Source organism: Rhynchophorus ferrugineus, unplaced genomic scaffold, assembly GCF_030347505.1.
Source record: "Rhynchophorus ferrugineus isolate W39M unplaced genomic scaffold, kcgeb_rfMv2 rfM9, whole genome shotgun sequence".
Classification (NCBI taxonomy): domain Eukaryota; kingdom Metazoa; phylum Arthropoda; class Insecta; order Coleoptera; family Curculionidae; genus Rhynchophorus; species Rhynchophorus ferrugineus.
Genome location: NW_027472588.1, coordinates 36,033,705 through 36,054,559, shown reverse-complemented (window position 1 = coordinate 36,054,559; position 20,855 = coordinate 36,033,705). Strand labels below are relative to the sequence as shown.

The window sequence follows — 20,855 nt, the reverse complement described above, 5'->3', positions numbered from 1 at the left end:
AATAAGACATAACATGCAATTTATAATTTAATTTTAAACGAAGTAGATCTGTAAAAAGAGCTGGAATTTTTTTATGGAATGGAATAATACCCAACAAATATTTTATTGTATTTCAATGTGTTAATTGCTATTTTTAAATCATATACTATAATAAACATAGAGAATACAATAAAGCTAAACAAAGCCTAAAAGCTAGAAAAAATTATTGAAAATATACAATAACTACAACTAATATATAAAAATTAAAAAAATACCTAATCATAGAAAATAGACTAATCCATAATATAATTAGAAATGATCTGAATGCTTATTTATAAATATTGCTTTATTTATTATTGAATGAAAATATATTTTACCTATTTTGCAGTAAGAACAGTCATTCCCAATTTTAATATTTTTACCCTATTACATTAAAAATCTTGAAAAGTATCGTACCAAAATGCTATAATATTAATATACAATATATTGTTACTTACAAAATACCAAAAAAATTATAAAACTACATATATTTTTGTCAAGGCCGCGGCTAGGACGACAAAGCCAGAACATTAAAAGTCAGTCGAATGAAACTAGTAGAACCAAAAATAGTAACTAAAAGTGACACTGAAACAGTCGATAGTAAATAGTAACAAAATCAGTCGGACCGAAAATACCGAATGAAAACAGTCGACTGAAACAGTCACTAGTAAAAAGTAGTAAAATCAGTCGAATCAAAAAAAGCGACTGAAACAGTCGATAGTAAAAAAGTAGTCAATTACTAAACAGTCGATAGTTCACAATACTAGTTTAAACGCATAATTATACTCCAAATGAACCCTAATTAAGAAAATTGAGATTTTAATATTTGCACCAAGAAATATATAGCAGGCAGTATTTAAACAATTATTTAGATAAGTAGAATTTTTATGGAAAACATATTAGATATAATTTAGAAAATAATTCCATAATTTTAATTAATGTGTTCAAAAACTCCCAATTTAACAAATTTAGCTTAACCAAGTTACCCATGGAAAGAATGAAGTTACATCATTAGTGTCTAGTTCATATATATAAGTATGGATAATTCGGTAAAAACAACATGTGGAGATTAGATGACTTTCCATATGTGACGGTAACCAGCAGTTTATTAGTTTTGTTTATAATGAATAACTTTGTACTAGTATTCACTCGTTTTAATATATATTTTCCACATTATAATGGTATAATGAATAACTATGTACTAGTATTCACTCGTTTTTATATATATTTTCCACATTATAATGGTAATAATTATTTACACCAAGATGCCTTGTAAAAACAAATAGTTCATTAAAATTAACTTAAAACTTTTAGCCACTTTACAAAGTCTGTTGCTATTAAAAACATTAGTGTGTCAAGAGAATAATTTTTTAGCCGTAAAAAATACCGGAATACACTGATTAAGGAATCTTTGACCCAAATGATATGAAAACGTCAATACTTCTGCATTTATTACAAACAATAGCACTTCGGCAGACTTATCAGTTTAATGTCTGTATAATAATGTTTGATCTCGTATACAATTTTTCTGACATTTGTACCATAGTAATTATATATAGATTGGGTTGTGTAAAAATAATTGTACGGGGTGTTCATAAAGAGTTTATTTTAAAATTAATGCTATTGACAGCCTTTGATATCCATGTTAAAAGCGGTAGGGTTTTTAGGATTATAATGTCGAGTTAATAAGTGTTGTTATGTTGCAATATGATTTTATAACATCTCTGCTTGTATAATAATGTATTCAATGTTCTAATTTAAAGTATAAATTATAATTGATATAATGTTTCCGTTAGAAAATCATTTTCAAGACAGGAATATTGATTATACGGTTAAGGATGCTGTAATAAGGGCAGTTCTAATTTTGTACCTTGAAGAATTTGTATCTGATTTTCGGATTTTAAACTTCATTTCTAACACGATCTTAAGCATTGCTTCTGGCCTCAAAAGACCTCAAACTTATAGATATCAGATTCTAACAGTATTCAAGTCTCGGAGCCATAAGGATTGGCAAGATAAGCGTTCGGAAGAAACAGGCTTTAGTCATGATTGTAAAATTTCCTCTCAATAACACGCACCATCTCTTACAAAGAATACCTTCTGCAGTTTGGCCGATTCGGCTTTTACTTCAGAGGTAGATTTCAGTTCCTTCTCCTCTATTACTGATCCCAAGTATTTGAACTTACTCTAATTAGATCCTCTTGAGATTTATATGAATTAATTCTCTTATGCTATAGGACTCTGCAGTGCAAATTTGTAGAAGAATGCTAGAAGCCTTAACAGCTGTATCAGCGAATATAGATTCATCAGCGAACAAAGATAATTAAGTAAAAGTATTGTATTAAGAATTAAGTTATAGTGAATATCAGTGTCATTCTTGAAAATATAAGAATTAGAACAATATATTTCTACTCCCAATAACTTTTTAAATTATGAATAACAATATATTATATAATAAAATTACATATATTATCGCTGTTACTTCAACAACATTGTGGCGTTTCCTTGAGAGAACAGAACAACCTTTTGAATAAAACTGGAACACATTTTACTAAAAAAACTTTTTGTGGATATTTTGAAGATATAACCATTCAACCTATTGTTCTTTTACTTGATGTTTATTTTACCACAAATAGTATTAACGATAACTGAACAAAAAAATGATATTGTCAATGTCTTAACAGATTGTTTGTACTGTTTAAAACGATATAGGTGTAGGTATACAAAATGCAACAAAATATAAATATGCAACGTTTATTACCTAAAATTTATTATTGCTAAAAACAAATTAAATTTTGGTATATCTTTTTTTACTGAAACATTTTCAAGTTAGAAAAATCTGAAAATAACAACTGTATCAGCGAATATAGATTCACAAGAGAACAAAGATAATTAAATATAAGTATTGTATTAAGAATTAAGTTATAGTGAATATCAGTGTCAGAATTAGTTTTCCCGTTTTTTTTCTCGAAAATCCGATGAAATTCTTGAAAATATAAGAATTAGAACAACATATTTCAACTCCCAATAATTCTACGAAACCTAATATCCACCATAAAACAGTGTTGCTTATTAATTTTTAATGCATCATTTATCAGCAACTAATAATATTTTCTTTGGAATTATCAGTTTTTTAAATTATGGATTGAATGAAAAATTGATTATTTATTGAAAATAACGATATAATAAGCTGCTGTTTTGCATCTACTGTCATAATACACTTTATTAATCAATGTGATTTATAACTAATTAATGTATGTATTGAGATAATCTGCTTATTATGATTTTTATATAAATACCGAAGCATATTATGAGCGAAATAACATAGATACTATTAGTTTGATACATGTGAAGTGTTAAATTGTTTTAATTATCAGTTTTCTTATAAATTGTAAGCAATATCGTGTTAAATAATAGGACATTTCCAAAAAAATCGTGCTTTTTTAGAAGTTTCTTCACTATTCACTGCTATCTATCTATTATTTGGATATTTATGAAGATTTTGACCTAAGTCGTCTTTGCAGCCCCATGCTGAAAAACATCGGTGATTAGAATTGGCCATCTAGATCATGTGATTTAACAACACATCATCTACTTTTGTGGGGTTACAGTATTTTCTTATTAGTTACAGCTTTAATTATTGTTAATAAGCTATATTTCAATTATTTGCATTGATTTAATCCATTTTGGGATAACAAATAGATATAACTTCTTAAGCGATATTGTTAATGTTTCTTGATATGATCAAAAATCTGTAGAATACATATTAGAAGATTCAGTCTTTGAATGAGAAAATCATCAAAATTGCAAAAGGTTAAGTGACAACACGGAAGAAGGTTTATACATTCCTAATTTGAGATATCCAAACTTCCTAGAATTTCACATATTAGTGATCAACAGTTAAGACTTTTTAAATTATGAATAATAATATATTACATAATAAAATTATATATATTATCGCTGTTACTTCAACAAAAATGGGGCAATTTCCTTGAGAGAACAGAACATAAAACTGGGACACATTTTACTAAAAAAAACTTTTTGTGGATATTTTTAAGATACAACATTCAGACTATTGTTCTTTTACTTGATGTTTATTTTACCACAAATAGTATTAACGATAACTGAACAAATTATGATATTGTCAATGTCTTAACAGATTGTTTGTACTATTTAAAATGATATAGGTGTAGGTATACAAAATGTAACAAAATATAAATATACAACTTTTATTACCTAAAATTTATTATTGCTAAAACAAATTAAATTTTGGTATATCTATTTTGTACTGAAACATTTTCAGGTTAGAAAAATCTGAAAATATTAAACTAGCTAAGAAAATTTAGCTATTTTAAGTAATTACTCAAACCGGCTTGTTCTACCATTCTATAAAACATCCCTTGTTTGTTTTGCAGCAAATTCGATGGAGTATCGAATTCCTTAATCTCTCCCCTATCAAGGACCATTATCTTATCGGAATCAATGATGGTATGAAGCCGGTGAGCTATCGAGAATATCGTACAGTCCGAAAAATTCTCTTTAACTACATCGTGAAGTAAAGCATCCGTTTTTGGATCCATATTTGCAGTTGCCTCATCTAAGACGACGATTTTGTTCCTGCGAATAATGGCTCTGGCCAGGCATATGAGCTGCCTCTGTCCGGGACTCAACGCGGGGGCATTTTCATTGATGGGCATCTCCAAAGATCCGATGCTTTCCTTCAAGTGAACCCTTTCCAGCAGTTTCCAGATTTCTTCGTCGGTATACATCTTATAGGGATCGATATTTGTTCTTACTGTTCCTGTGAATAATACTGGATCCTGAGGAATGATGGCCACCGATTGCCTGAGGAAATCAACTGAGAGATGCTTGATGTTCACTCCATCAATGATAATGTTGCCTTTTACTTCGTACAGACGAAACAGTGTGGAGATAATTGAAGATTTTCCTGCACCGGTTCGTCCACAGATGCCGATCGTTTGTCTGGGCTCCACGGTGAAGTTTAGGTCTTTCAAGACGTTCTCCTTGTTTCCATAAGACAGGCAGACGTTTTCGTATTTTATCTTGCCTTCAGTTGGCCAATTAGTCATCTTATTCCCTTCTCTCTTTTCCTGTTCAATCTCGGTGTATTCTAGGGCTCTTTCCACTGAGGTCATTTGGTTTTCTAAGTCGGCCCACTGGCGAACGCCCCACTGGACACTACCAGCCAGCATAAAAACTTGAGAGATGACAAGACCAACATTACCAGCACTAGTATCTGTAACAAAATGTACCATTAATGTATATGCGCTGTTATATTTTCATATCAGGTGTGTAATAATAGATTAAGGCTGCAATTAAGGAATGGCTTAAAGTACATAAAAATGTTTTGAGGAAATCATGTTAAAGAATGAACTATTCACTCGGTAAATATAAATGAAATATTTAATTGCATTTTATGTAATTCACTTTTTTATAATTAAAAAGAAGCCAGAGTAAAGATACATAGTAGATGAGATTACTGAATGTTATGGCCACAGAGTATTAGTCTCCCTCCCTATCACTGCATTATGAATCTAATTGAGTTGATATGGAGTATTGCAAAGAATTATTACAATAGATATTCAGGTCGAGGAGGATATTCAAACCAGAAGTGTCTGGATTATAGGAAAGAGGCATTGTCGAGAATAACACCTTCGGTTTGTATGAGCTCGATCAGGCAGATTGAAGAAGAAATTGACAAATGGTAGAATCATTGGCAAGTTTTTAATAGATTGGAAATAAACAGCTTGGTATCAACTTGACTAATATTTCTGAAAATGACTGTGATTGAATAAAACTTTATGAATGTTGGTTTATGATTTAATGCTGACGATTACCATGACAGGCTGATGAAAGAAGAAACCACTAAAGGTCAGTATACAATTATTATAATTTAATTGTAGGGAATTGTATTATAGAGTGTGAAAGCTTTATGAGCATGTGAGTTATTGTTCAGAATATACATGAACGTTTGGTTAACATGTGCGAATAGAGAAATAACACTAACTGTTTTGCAAATGCATTAAGGAGGATGCAGTGATTAAATGTAATCTTATCAAGAAAAATGTATACAGATAGTAACAGGACAAACAAATGAGAAATGTAGTAATATCATAATGACTTTACAAGGCTACATTGCATTGAAAGAAACAATAACTAAGCGTAAAACGTAAATATGCTCTCTAATGAAGGTAAAATACATTACTCAAATATACAAATGTTAATTAAGTAGATTAGGCCTTTGGGGGAAACCACTACATACAAAAACGCGACTAGAACCCTACCAATAGTAGTGTGGAGAAAAGCTCAATGTATATATAATAAAACAACTCTAACCTATAAATTATTCTGGCTGTAAAATTAATTGTAGTTCTTCGATAATAAATGCATTTGATGTACTATAATGTTAAAATAAATTGTATTTAATAGAATATTTCTTCAATTATTTTATTTATATTAAAATTTTGTTATATGTCGGATGCTAAATGTAACTCAGAACTGCGGCAACATTGCGACGTTTCCCATGTCACCGCTATTTTGAATTGACTATAAATCTAATTTAATATATTAATAGATAGAAAATAATTTAATACATACCAGTTTCAAAAAAAAGAAATCTTGAAACCACCAAGGCGATTAATATGGAACACAAGAAATCCAAACTAAACCCGAATGCTCTCATTGTACATATAAGCATATAATGGGCCGACGTATACAGATCTTGATGCCTGTCAAACTCGTCTCTTAGGATATTTTCAGCTTTGTAGGCTCTGATTGTTGTCAGACCTTCTAAGGATGCATTCAAATGACCTACTAGAGGACTGCGAGCTAAAATTGCAATAAATATTATATTACATGGTGGATACTAGTGACTGAATTTTTAATTTTAAACAACTAAATTTTTTTTAAATACTCTTTGTGATTCCACAATCTGCCCTATAGGCAATAAGTATTTCTTATGTCTATATTACAAAATGACTAAATAAAAATGTAAATAATTACTCACTTGCTGCTTCAAGGCGTTTTAGACTACGTCCTGTGGGCATATAAAGTCGACGCACTATGAATGTTAGAGTGAAGAAAACTGAGGCTGGGATCAGAAAACGCCAGTTAATCAGAGAGACGTTGATGACTATTCCAACTATAGCAATGGTTACCTGAAAAAAAAACTACATGAACCATCGTAAACAGATAATTAATCACTTAATAAATATCCCAAAACCTGGGAAGTCACCAAACGAAATAAAAGCCTATAGATCTATATCACTGATGCCAGTAATATCTAAGGCCTTTGAAAAACTCCTGTTAAAAAGAATAAAACCGATCATAGAGAGAAAAAACCTAATACCAACAAACCAGTTTGGGTTTATTGACAAGCACTCAACAATTGGCCAGGTCCACAGAATAACAGATGTTATTGAAAAAGTCTACGAAAGTCAAAAAGTATGCTCAGCTATATTCTTAGATATAGCACAAGCCTTCGATAAGGTTTGGCATGAAGGCCTTGTTAATAAACTACAGAAAATGCTAGCAAAACAACACACCGAACTATTAAAATCATACATTAAAAACAGAATGGTTAGAGTCAAACAAGAAGAAGCCTACTCTACAATAAAAGAAGCTAAAGCAGGTGTACCACAAGGAAGTGTATTGGGACCAATGCTTTATATATTCTACACTTGTGATATACCACAAATGGAAAATATTACGATGGCTATATTTGCTGATGATACTGAGATTATAGCAGTCGGAGACAATAGTGAAGAAGCCTCACAAAAATTACAACAGGCAAGTTACAATATAAATAATTAGACTCAAGCTTGGAAAATAAGAATTAATGAAAGTAAATCTGTACATGTGCAGCTCACTTATAAACAGACCCAATACGAGTTCGTTTCAAAAAAAGAAAAACAATGGACATCGAATCAGAAGAGAAGGGGCACTTGTAGCATATTCAGTATAGCCATCATTAAATGCTCTAAATCAACAATTGCCCTTGACGAAACAGTACATGACGAGTATAATTCAGTGTTTAGTGTTAGTTGATTCAGTGTTAAGTATGTAGACTAAAACGGTTACTACCATCCGATCTAGTGAGTGGACAGATATAGATTATATAGGAAGATTTATAATAACATATTTTACATAGATCACTTACAAAAGTGATCTTTCAAATACCATGTATATACTATTATTATAAGATATACTTATTGCCAAAGGACAGATTATTGAACAACTACGGGTAATTAAAGAAATGTTATGCTAGTATAAGTTGTAGTCATTTGTAGTGGAATGAGAAGAGGTTTTGTAATTAAATGATTATTTAAAACAAAATTGAAATAGTAATGCATGGTTAGCTAGTATTTTTCATGTATTGTATTATATTATAAAATATGAAGTAACACACATTGCAGAAACACTTTACCAATTATATTTAGACGGTCATGTTTAGTTAAATATTACGAATACTATAATTGATAAAATATTACATATTTAACTTACTCGTAAACATTCTGACATTGTATTTGGTAAAAACTCGTCGATGTTGATCAAGTCCTGAGAGAATCTATTCAGTACGTTTCCAATGAAATGCGTGTCGAAGAACGACATGACTGCGTTGATAACAGTAGACGACATGATTTTATGTAACTTGATGGAAGCCCTCCGGCAGAAATCGTAGAGCATGTACGCCCTGGCTAACAACAGGCATATTGATGAGAAAATCATTATTGAATACCAATTCATATAGTAGTCCTTGTTGGTCACTGCTTCCTCAAATTCTACACTAGCAGTTAAATTTTCCATCTTCAAGTCGACTTCTTTCTGTTGGGAATCAATCCTGAAATCATTAATAGTTAGTAAAATAAAGATCTAAATATGTGCGATAATTGTAATCACACCACCATTAAAATATAAGATATATTTTACTTTTGATTGGAACTAAAAAAATGTGCAGGCAATATGGTACTGGGCAATGCAACTGTTGTTTGAGTATTGTTTAAAGAAGTATTGTTTGAGTATGATTTAAGTTGTACAAACTATTAGAGTTAGAGTTAAACTATTAGTCAAATAGCATTCAAAAGCTGTTTCAAAAACTAATGAAATACTGTAAATAAATAAACTTTCTTGTAAGCATGTTATTTGGATTATTCCAAAAGTCCTACTGTTTTTTATGACAACACTGAACAATATTTGACAATAATATTAATATGAAACTGAATATATACTTACCACATTGCAATTAATTTTTCTGAATAGGTCTCTGTTCCTTGGGCAACAATGAACATAACGGCGATGGAAAATATGAAGCATAAACCACCACCGTACGTGAAATATTTCAGATAAACCATAAAACTAACATCACCCTTCTTTTTCACCTCGTGATAGATCTTTCTTTTCGACGTCTGCTCAGTCTCCAACAGTTTATCTTTTTCGTTGTGATGCTCTGGTTTTTCGACCACTTTATCATCTTCTATGATTTCTTTCTCCATGTCGTCGTCTTTTCCCACCAACTGGGCAAGTTCCTCCATGGATATATCGGTTGGACTGCCCATTGAACGGATTTTCGAGTTTTCCATGATGATGACGTTATCAGCGTCTTGTATTTGTTGAACAGTTTGGGTAACAAGCACCACTATCTTATCCTTGAGGTATTGCCTGATACATTCATTAAATATGTAGTCTTGGACGTGAGCATCGAGTGCTGTTAAGGAATCATCCAGAAGATAGATCTCGCTTTCTTTATAAATTGCTCTGGCGAGGTTAACACGCGCCTGTTGGCCTTTACTTAAATTCAGTCCGTTGTCTGAAACAATGGTTTGGTCGCCTTTTTCCAGAATGTTCAAGTCATAGGTTAAAGCGCAAACTTTAACGACTTCTTGATACCGAGCTTCATTGTACGCCTCGCCAAAAATAATATTTTGTTTGATGGAGGACGGGAACAGCCACGGATCCTGTGACGCGTAGGATATTCTACCGTATGTGGACACGGAGCCGCTTTCTAGAGGATAATCCTGAAGAAATGCTTTCAGCAGGGAGCTTTTTCCCGAGCCCACTGGGCCAGAAACGATATTGAGGCCATGCGTGATGGTCACTGAGACCTCCTGCAATGCTATACGAGTGTTGATGGTTACGGTGGCATTGCTTAATTGTATCCTGGGTTTCAAAGTGGGGTCATCATGAGCATTTTCCTTATGAAGCTCTTCAGCCTTGAGTACACGGTTAATTCGATAGATGGCAGCGAGTAATTCAGCTGCTCTACCCATTCCGATTGGGATGGAGACTCCTAGTAAATAACGAAGCTGATTGAAGATGGTCAGGACGTAGTAAACCAAACGGGCATCCGGTATATAACCAAGCCAAACGTAGCCTATTATAAGAATGTAAAAACCAAGTCTGGACGCCAATATACCCAAGCATATGAGAAGACTCTTCAGGTAAAAGGTTACCTGCATGATGTTGACTTCCTTCCTGCAAATAATTAATAATTATTTATTTTGAGTTAATAAAACAACAAGAAAAAGTATAAATACATAGTTATAGTTATTGTATATATAATTAAGATTGAGAATCTCTATTGGTCAAAATGCAAATTGTCAATGTAAAGAACGTTTAATCAACCTAATTTAACTATTTAATACGATGGTTTTGACGTTTTTCTTACATAAAATAATAGTTTTTCACTTAGTTTTGTTGAGTTACTCAGTTTATACATATGATAATCACTTAATAAATTTGCTGCATCCCATAAAATACTTTTAGGAGCTTATGATGATGCTACTCATATCTCAATTCCTTCATCGTTATTCAATTGTTGCTTTTGGTTTCAACGATTAAATAGTGATGAGTTTAGATCTGATGATGATGATGTTTTGGTGTCATTGCTTGTCAGACAAAAAAAGAACAGTTTTCTGTGAGGTATTGTAGCTACCTATAAAAAGTGAACCTGTGATGGCCTTTAAGAGCAACAAGTCATAGAGTAGCCCGGAAGAACTATGCCAGCAAAGTGCAGAGTATAACGAGCTGCTAACACAAGTGCTGAAAAGCGCCGGGTTTAACACACAGATCGCGTTAGATTTATCGTATTTACCGAGTTTCCAGTTAGCACTAACCTTTATAAGAAAGCTGTTAAAATTTCATGATATTCCACTGATAAGTTTGTTAGTTATTATGCTAAGAATGGCACTAATTTTGTTACTGTCAATACAATGAATCAAAAACAATTATATGTTTTCATTTTACACTGCTTCCTCATGGAAAAAATACCGTTCAAGCGAATCAATGGCTTGAAAAGTGTTATAAGGACTCCTCTCCATCAGAAACAAACGACTGACTGACTTTAAACGTGGTCCTAGATGATGCTGATGAAACCGATGATGCAGAACGCAGTTGACGTTGAAATAAGGTGGTAACACCTGATAAATGATGAAATAAATCCACAAAGAGCTGGAATGATTGTGTGGCTCTTGATGGAGTTGATTTGATGACATTGATGGATAAATTGAATTGAAATCTGATGTTCGGTTCTGTGAAAGAATATATGCTTAATTCCAAAAACCAGAGAAAACGACGGAGACTTATTTGTACTTAAAATATTCTAATAAAATACGTTTGTCTTCCTTACCTTCTTCTGTCGTTGACTTCATTGTTGAAGAACCTTTCCCATGTATATAATTTAATAATTTTAATGGACGACAGTATTTCTTGAGTGATCTGTAATCGCTCATCAGTCTTCTTGCCAATCCTCAGTCTTAGAGTGGTAATCCATTTTCCAACATAAACTGAATAAACAAAAAGTCAGTTATCTCAATACATACATTGTTATGGTGAGTAATTACTTTGCAAAGGTATAACAATAACTAAAAAGACAATTCCGATCAAAGCAATCCATCCCATTCGATCTATGAGTAAGTAACAAATGAAAGTGGACGATACGATTCCTATCCACATGTCGTTGAACATCCATATCGAGTCCTCGAACACGTGGACGTCTTTGGTGATCAGTGTGACGATATTGCCTAAACTGATGTCGTTCATGGCGGACGGTGTGAGCTTCAATGCTTTCCGATAGATCAAAGAACAGAATGATGTTCGGATTTTAATGGCGAACTCTTGAACGAAGATGATGTAGTTATGCCAGAAAAAGCAGTTGAAGACGTTGATGCCCACGACTGTGGCGGCGTAGATGTAGAGGTCGTGTCTGGTGCAGGTGCTATGTGTTTTGAAGCAATCAACCATGCTGCTCATTGCATAGGGTTCTACAGCACTGAAATTAATAATACCATAATTATTTTTGGTATTTCATAATTTTTTTCATTATAATAGCAAAATTATTTACTAAAATTAGATATATGACTTTTAACGTTGTATTTTATTAAGAGTATAACTATTGGTATTAATATACCTTGGGCAGCATCGAAAGTTTAAAGATGAATAATTAGAAGCTTTGATGGATAAATAGTGAACAAGACTCACACAACAAGATCTCACATCTCAGCTGAGATTCACTCAAATAGTTACTTCAAGCTTTTACAGTGCATTAAAATGTTTGAAGATAGGTATCACCTGTGTTGACTGTATAGAATTTATGCCAAAGTAGGAACACTGTACTGTTAATCTTTCCTCAAAAAAGTACTTGTAGGTGAAGGAAAAAATTCGTGGATAGGTCGGTGGTACTCCAATATGTCGGGACAAAAAGTAGAGAGTTGTCTTTTTTACTATTTCTGGTGGGATATGAGCTTCTTTGAATCACTCACACGAATGAAACTGATAACTCAAAACTGTACCTAACAATTGAGCCAATTGTATGAAGAACTTGATCAGAGAAGACTATCTATGCTGTAAAGAAGCATTTAAGCCAGACTTGACGTTGATCGTGCTATTTAGAAGATTTAGTAGGAAATGGGAAATCCTCATTTACATACTCACCAGTCTTTGGTTCCATTTGACTACCATTTATTTTAGTAAATGGTCAAAAGAGTTTGTACATGAAATATCTATAAGTTCTAGACCTAATTCAATACTTACATGCTGAATAATTTATGTGCCAATAATATTAAGCCAATATACATGTATTTCATGCCAAATCGAGTCCATACCAATCGAGCAAATGACGGCTGTTCTTTTAGATGCTCAGTTTTCCATTGGTTTTCAATTTTTTCCCCGCATTTCTCCGATCTCATCGATTTCAGTACGTCATAAAGGTCTTCCTCTTCCAGGTCATTTTTGAGAGCTTTGCCAAATATTTTCCTAGTATACCTGAAATTATTTATATTGATTAAATTCTCTTTAATAATTATATATATCATCTCATTGCCGTCATTTAGTTTTAGTGAGATTTGTTTAACCTATTGTTTATTATTATATGTATTTGGTAAAACAGGACATCCTATCAGTTTTCAAAATTCTTTCACAATATTATCTCGTTTATATATTCCAAAAAAAAAACAAACAGAAAACATAAATATGTATATAAAAATTTCATAGTAATAGTTTTATTTTATTTAAGCTGCAGTTTCTCACTTATTTATTGTTAACTTATCAAAAAGTGATTTTTGATTTATTTACCCTTTTCTTTACAAGAAACGGATTTTAAGGCTCAGACAATTATATCTACTTAAGTATATATATGTATATATATATATATATATATATATATATATATATATATATATATATATATATATATATATATATATATACGGAAAGTGTATATATATATAGTTATTCCAAGGTTAGAATCAAATATTAATATTGGTATATTAGAACCATTGGTATATTGAAAATCCTTTCTTTGAGTTGAGCTTCGGTTAAATTAAATTGCTTAATCAAGGTGCACAGAGAAAACGTTCAAATATATAGACAACAACAAAGCTTTATAGTTAGTTTTCTGTAAAATTTTATTAAGATTATTCTTATTAAGTTTCCCTCGTGTGGACTGAACGAGAATGAAGTAATGAATTTGTTGTAATTGTGAAATATTAAAAAATAAAAAAATTATGGATGGTAACAACTTTTTATTTTTATTTAAAATTATTAAAATATAACATTACGTACAATAAATAATTAGATAATAGAGAAATTTAGTTGATCTATCATTGGTAAGTCCATTCTTCTAAATTTTCGTAAAGTATATATAGATAGTATTATATGTGTTTGATTAGATGATATTTAACAAAGTATTACTATTATAATGTATTAAATAAACAAGTGTTTTTATATAAATTTTATTTTATTCTAATAATCAAATATTTAAGAGCAGAAATGATAACTTAAGTGGGACCTAAGTAAAAACTGTAAAATGTATAATAATAACATTAAATTGGTAATTAATATAACATGAAAATACTTACACAAAAGTTAACACTGAAAATATATTTGCAGTTTCTTTTGGATTTCTTTTCCGAAATTCTTTCCCAATAAAATCCATGGTTGTACCAAATCCATTCACTTTTACCAACTAATCACTTTTTATGATCATCGATCAGATTCAACAACAGTTCGATGTTTCTTCTAGCATTCTTTTCGGGATATTATGCCCCTAATAGCGGCATCGCCGAAAAAAGCTTCCAGATTTAGGGAGATGACCGTTTTATAGTAACATTAAAAGATCTACGTCAAATGATCGTTCATGCAATTTGTTCAGAGATTATGGTACGTCATCGGCAAGAGAATTTAAATATTTCGGAATATATTTTTTCAAGGATTTATACTTTATGTGAACTTATTGTCAAGAAATCGCCATTACGCGGTTGGATATAAAAGTAAAAAAAAATACTGAGGTATCCTGATTAATTAATATCGTATTACAATTAAAAAATAGTAAATTTTTAAAGTTAAAGCGCTGGAGAATTTCGAGTTTTTTCGAGTACAATTTTTTTCGATTTTTTTTTGTTAGATTGGTAAGTTTTTAAACATAAGTAAATAAATCGTTATTTATCAATATTGACATTGAGCTGATGAAAGTCTATAAGATTAGTAGCACTCTAGAAGATATTCGAAAACTTACTTAATCTTAAGGTAGCCTTAATACCACGTGGAGCAAAAGTCCCGCTACCATTTTGATTGCCTATAACTTTACTCAAAGGAAAGGTAAATAAGTTTGGTTTTCATAAAAAGTTTATTTGGTCTTTACATAAGGCATTTTTTATGACATCCTGCAACATCTGAGGCTGAATTTCTTCAATTTCGTGACGAATATTGTCTTAAAGATGTTGAATAGTTTGGGACTTGTTTAAATGAAGTTTTGATTTTAAAAAACCCCATAAGAAAATGTCTGGTGCTTTTAAATCCGGAGATCTGGCTGGCCATGCTAAATCGCCACTTCGCGGAATTAGTCTTTGTGGAAAAACTCATTCAATAATTGATTTGTTGAACGAGCTGTTTGCGCTGTGGCCCCATTTTGCTGAAACCACATGTCCTCTAGTCCTTGCTCTTCCATTTCAGGCACAAGAAAATTTCGATTCATGTCTTGGTACTGTTCAGCAGTAACAGCAACACCTAGGTCATTTTCAAAAAAATAGGGACCGATGATGTTTCCAGCATACACACCACACCATACAATTGTTTTTAGTGGATGCAATGATGTTTCATGAATTAACTGAGGATTCTGTGTTCCCCAAAACCGACTGTTCTGTTTATTGACGTCGCCTCTATGAAGCAAATGGGCTCCTTCGCTAAGATTCTAAATAATTGAGACGAAAAATCTTCAATTTCTCCAGACAGCCTTAAGATTGTATTACTGTATGTAATACTAAATTACTGTATGATTACTCAACTCATTGATCAGGATCACTCGGCAGCAATTTTTGGACTAATTGAATTTTGTACACGAACATTTTCAAATCAGTGTTTACAATTCGCCTTAAGCTGCCTACAGAATCGTGTAACTGGAACCCACGTATTCGAATTGATGTATTTGAAGACTCTGCAGCACTATCGCGTACCAGAGTCACATTTTCAGCGTTACGAGGCATTCGTTGTCTTCCAGAACGAGTCCTGTCTGTTGTGGACTGGATGATTAGGATATTTTTGATGCGATTTCCGCTGGAAATAATTTAACGCTTATTTTCAATAAATATTGTTTCTATTCCTGCTCGTTCTTGCAGTGAATATTTATCCATAATAAAATTGGGATGTCCACACAACACAACGGTTAAAGCAAAACTGGGCTAAACGTCACATAATCAAGATGGCGCGAAATCAAAATGGTAGCGGGACTTTTACCTCACCAGTTAGTTCTCCCCATTATTTTAATTACAATATTATACATATAATGAACTTTTTCTAGTCGTTGCTGGTTAACCTACATTTTGCTTTAACTTACTTTAACAACTTATAAACTAGCTATATACCTAAGGGAATTTGTAGGTCCTAGTATCTATAGTCATAATAGTGCAGTTTCAATTAATTAACACTGCTGTGATAACTGATAAATATCAGGTGAACTGCTGCATTACATGATCAAATGGTTTAATCCTTCTGCATCTGTATTTTGCTCGACTGTAATCTAAGAGTTGTAATGGTTCGGTATCAAAATGAGAAGAGCATGAGTATTTCTTGAGGTCTCTTTGCAATTCCCTTGATTGTACGTATTCATTGTGTAAGTAGACATTCTTATACTACCTGGTGCATTTTTGATACCTCTTAGGATTTTGTTCAAAACTGGATCTCATATCGATTTTAGTATTTGCTTATACAGTAACTTAATACATTCAGATAATTAAGTCTTTCTACAATTAAACAATATATTTTTTTCAATCAGAAATAATACAAATGTTTGCTTTGAATGGATTTATTTTACTAAACGATTACATTCATTTTTTTGTTGAGTGATCCTAAAACCAATTATTCACCATAGAGATAAAAACTAACTTCAAATGAAAGAAAAGGAGTTACATAAACATATTTATCACAAAGGAAATGTTATATCATATATATGATTTTACAAGAATTTATCAACATGAAGTAAGATAAATTAATATAGCACTTGTGATATGTTTTGGAGAAAATACAAAAAATCTGTTAAATAAATTTTACAAATTGAATGGAATTTATAAACATGAATTAATTCATACCAATTTACTTACTTTTTTAACTATCCTAGTATGAGTTATTTGGACCAAAAAAATTACAACCAATCTAGTTTAAACAATATAATTGCAAAGTAAAGCAGTATTTACTTTTATGGCACAAAAGAATCTGGTATTAATGCTTCTGAGTATCACTTCTAAGCCGTTTTTTTGTTGGGACTGTTATATCAGCTAATATTTGATACTGATTTATCAAAATATAATAGAAATTTAGCTAGCAATTTACCTTGAATTCAAAGAATTATGTGGATTAACATTTTTCCCAATTTTTCGTAAGGTTTTTGTATTTTTTATGATAAAGAAAACAGTCAAAAAACAAAGATCTAAAAGGAATATTCAATATCAACAAGGAATATTAGTTTAGTATCTTTACGTGAGGCTACTTATCAGAAGAAATCGAAATCCTGGGTTGAAAGTTTAGTTTTTCGCGATTTTTTACTAAATTCATAAATTTAGTTCAATCGGTTTTCTAATTATTCCCGAAACTGAAATATTGGTTCGGGGAAACAACAATTAAATTAAGAAGAAGAAAATTAATAATTTATGAAAAAGAAAACTGGAAGAAAACTTTGTCATAATGGATTTTTTTCAAGGGGGATTGCATTAAATGATACTAAAAAAAACTTGGAGAAACACATAATAAGTTTGCCATTATTTCGAAAATTCTATAAAAGTATTCTTTGGTGACAGTATTAGGTAGTTCTGTATATTGTATTCATTATGTGAAGCTGTAATCATTTATTAAAATCGTGTTAAGGTAGGAATATAAGGTGTCCCAAAATGTAAGTAATATATGAATTAAATATAATTTTTTAATTATATATATATATATATATATATATATATATATATATATATATATATATATATATATATATATATATATATATATATATACAACTTTGGAGGTGTTTCACGACGTGCAATATCAAGATGACTCTACAATCGCGTTTCGAACCATTTTATTGTTTGCTTTGAGCCGTTATGTTAAGATCCGTTATATTATTTGAATAATTTGTTTGGTTTCTATGGAGTGTATATTGTTTATTTTTGGTCCCATTTTCTCCGAGCAGAAGAATGCTTTTAGTGTTTTTCTACCTTTTTGTATTATAATGTAATTTCGATCTAAGGAATGTTGTGTAACCCGATGTACAGAAAATAAAGAAATATGATATAATTTTCCATTCCAGAAGCTTTCGGATATATTTAAAACCACACATTATGTTAAAATATCCCAAATTATCTATATTAAGCACATCTGATAATCTAAAGAAACATTATTTTCACAAAGTTAACTTATTTTCACTTAGTTATCAACAAATCTGGTGAAAGTTGTAAAAAAATTGGCTAGTGCATAAGCACAAAATTGAATAATGCCAAAATTATCAAGTTGTAACAAGATTTTTAGTACAAAATCTATCAACATTGAAATACTGCCAAATTGTATCGTCCTTTAAAAAGATTCTTTTTAAAGTAGCACATATTTTTAATAGGTTAATTTACCTAGTTAAATTTTGGAGAAGTAACTAATTAGAGTTAAAGATACTTACAAATTATAATTGACATTTTTTTTCAAAAACATACATCTTTAAACAAGTATGTTAAATAAAAAGTTAAATTAAATGCAATTTTTGTTTACATTGTGTTATGAGCAACTCTGTAAGCCAAGATGTCATTAATATATTGTATGTTTGTTTACTTTATTAATCACAATATAGTATAAAACAAACTCGCCTTTTCTGTCCCTATATCCCTATGTGCGCTTAAATCTTTAAAACTACGCAACGGATTTTGATGCGGTTTTTTTCAGTAGATAGAGTGATTCAAGAGGAAGGTTTATATGTATAATACATGCATGATATACTAAGGCAACATTGCTAATTTTAGAGGTTTCTAACGTGATGTCGTAAATTAACCTATTTTTTTAGGCTTATTTAGCAATTAGCAAAAACCCTGCCTAACCCTACGAGTTAGATCAAATTAATGTACTACAGTATTGTACACCATAAAAAGGTCTACAAAAAAGTCCGCGATGGTATATGTTTATCTTTTAGGGATAACACACATTAACCATCTTTATTGTTTACTTTTTACGTGAGAAAATGGCTTATTTACGAAGTTATTTTAAGCAATACGGCATTAATCCTTATCGAATTAAGTACCTTAAATACAGTGTGCAATTAATATAGATCAATATGGTTCCTTACAGCATGTAAATTAAACAAATATTTTCGGAGATATTACAAATTTAAAATTTGCGTTTAAAAATGTGTAATGTAATAAAAATTGTATGAATTTAGATATTCCAAAGATAGCAGGAAATCTTCATAGTAAGTATAGGGGAAGAGGAATTGTTTTACTCCAAATTTAATGCGTGCAGGCCAAGGGCAGTAATGAATGAACCAAAAATATTGGATCGATTTTAAAAATGTTTTCATTGAGTGACATAGGCATATATATTTTATGCCCGTGCAAAGTCGGAGCGGGCCGCTATGTTTTTATATACAACGTTCATATTTTTTCTGTAGTGTATTTAATTTAGTATCAGCATTGCACCCGTGCGAAGCCGGCGCGGGTCGCTAGTATATTATATGTTTATATACTTTATTTATTATGTTATATATTTCCTTACTATAAAAAAACTATTATGAATTTATTGAATTTTATCTAACACATTTGTTTCAAAAATTAAATTTAGTGTTTTATTTCAAATTTATTGATCAATAAAATGGTCGGGGACTAGTCATGTGATATCGGTCAGTGCCTTTAATGGAAATTTAAGTTAATCAATCAAATTACTCGAATGGTAATTATTGTATTGGTCTCTCTATTGCTCCATGACTGTCAGCTATCAGTTTGTTTGATTGATAAGACTTGACTGCAAACTCAAATCATTGGTACACTTTGGTACACCTGTTACTGTACTTGTTATATTATTACAAAGCAGTTTTAAATAAATATTCCTATCAGCAAATCTCTTTTGATATATATTTTTGGAAAGTTTATTATGTCTGCTAATATTTAATGTTGATTTGGTGAAACATAATTGAAATAAATAAAACATTCGTGTAATGAATATGTTGTGGTATTAATGCAGTACATGTTTTAGATAAAATAATAAAAGGAGACTTCACGCTGTACATCACGCACATTTGAGATATAATACATTTATTTAAGATTAATTTAATTGATAATTGTTAACAAATAATTATTTTATAATTGTACTGTTAACATATTATAGATTTATAACAGTTGCTTTATATAGATATTATTCTGGTATAGAAATTGATGTGGTTTTGTTTAACTGATGACACCAAATTAAAAATAGCTCATGGCTAAGTTCTTCTGCATTAGAAACAGTTGATTGAGCATTAAAGTTGCTGGTTACAAATATTAAAAAACCTATAAATTTTCCCATATCTCAAGTGAAAGTGAGCCACTTTCCTATCTCCTTTATCATATCAAATAGGTATTTTGAAATAATTTTAATTTTATATAACTTTGAGAGAAGTTGAGTCACATTAGCATGTGGGTTGTTCTTTGCGTTGTAAGTTGAAAAGAACTTTCAAGGCGTTTGCTTAATGAGAACATGATATTTATTGAAATATGATGATTTTCAATAATTCTTTTTATGGTAGATTATATGCAATAGCATATTGTTTGGGACCCGATAATAGCGATATATTTGGTAAAGTATAAATTATTGTTATTTATTCTTTAACTAAG

General features: G+C 30.9%; 1 protein-coding gene across 3 annotated transcripts; it reads right to left on the bottom strand.

Moving 5' to 3' along the window:
- Positions 1-2,758: 2,758 nt before the first annotated feature.
- Positions 2,759-14,613, bottom strand: LOC143202812 (putative multidrug resistance-associated protein lethal(2)03659). 3 transcript variants are annotated; one of them, XR_013007235.1, is made up of 10 exons: positions 14,391-14,613; positions 13,066-13,296; positions 11,877-12,304; positions 11,663-11,819; positions 9,271-10,509; positions 8,542-8,878; positions 7,046-7,196; positions 6,637-6,867; positions 4,308-5,275; positions 2,759-2,831 (listed from the first exon to the last, which is right to left on the bottom strand). XR_013007235.1 is itself a non-coding variant. In XM_076414625.1 (9 exons), the coding sequence occupies exons 1-9, from the start codon at positions 14,465-14,467 to the stop codon at positions 4,365-4,367; spliced, it is 3,762 nt and encodes a 1,253-aa protein (XP_076270740.1). In that variant the 5' UTR covers positions 14,468-14,613; the 3' UTR covers positions 4,234-4,364. The 3 variants fall into 3 exon arrangements, 1 of the variants encoding a protein (XP_076270740.1); XR_013007234.1 differs by having other exon boundaries at positions 2,762-2,779; positions 4,255-5,275; XM_076414625.1 differs by lacking the exon at positions 2,759-2,831 and having other exon boundaries at positions 4,234-5,275.
- Positions 14,614-20,855: the final 6,242 nt, after the last annotated feature.

What these genes read in the sequence shown, in the direction of transcription:
- LOC143202812 (XM_076414625.1), bottom strand. Translation starts at nt 14,467, where the DNA reads ATGGATTTTATTGGGAAAGAATTTCGGAAAAGAAATCCAAAAGAAACT. An exon ending in GCACATAAATTATTCAGCAT is followed by an intron (nt 12,305 to 13,065) that starts GTAAGTATTGAA and finishes TATTAATTTCAG; the next exon opens with TGCTGTAGAACCCTATGCAA. An exon ending in ATTTCTTTTTTTTGAAACTG is followed by an intron (nt 5,276 to 6,636) that starts GTATGTATTAAA and finishes ATTTTGTTACAG; the next exon opens with ATACTAGTGCTGGTAATGTT.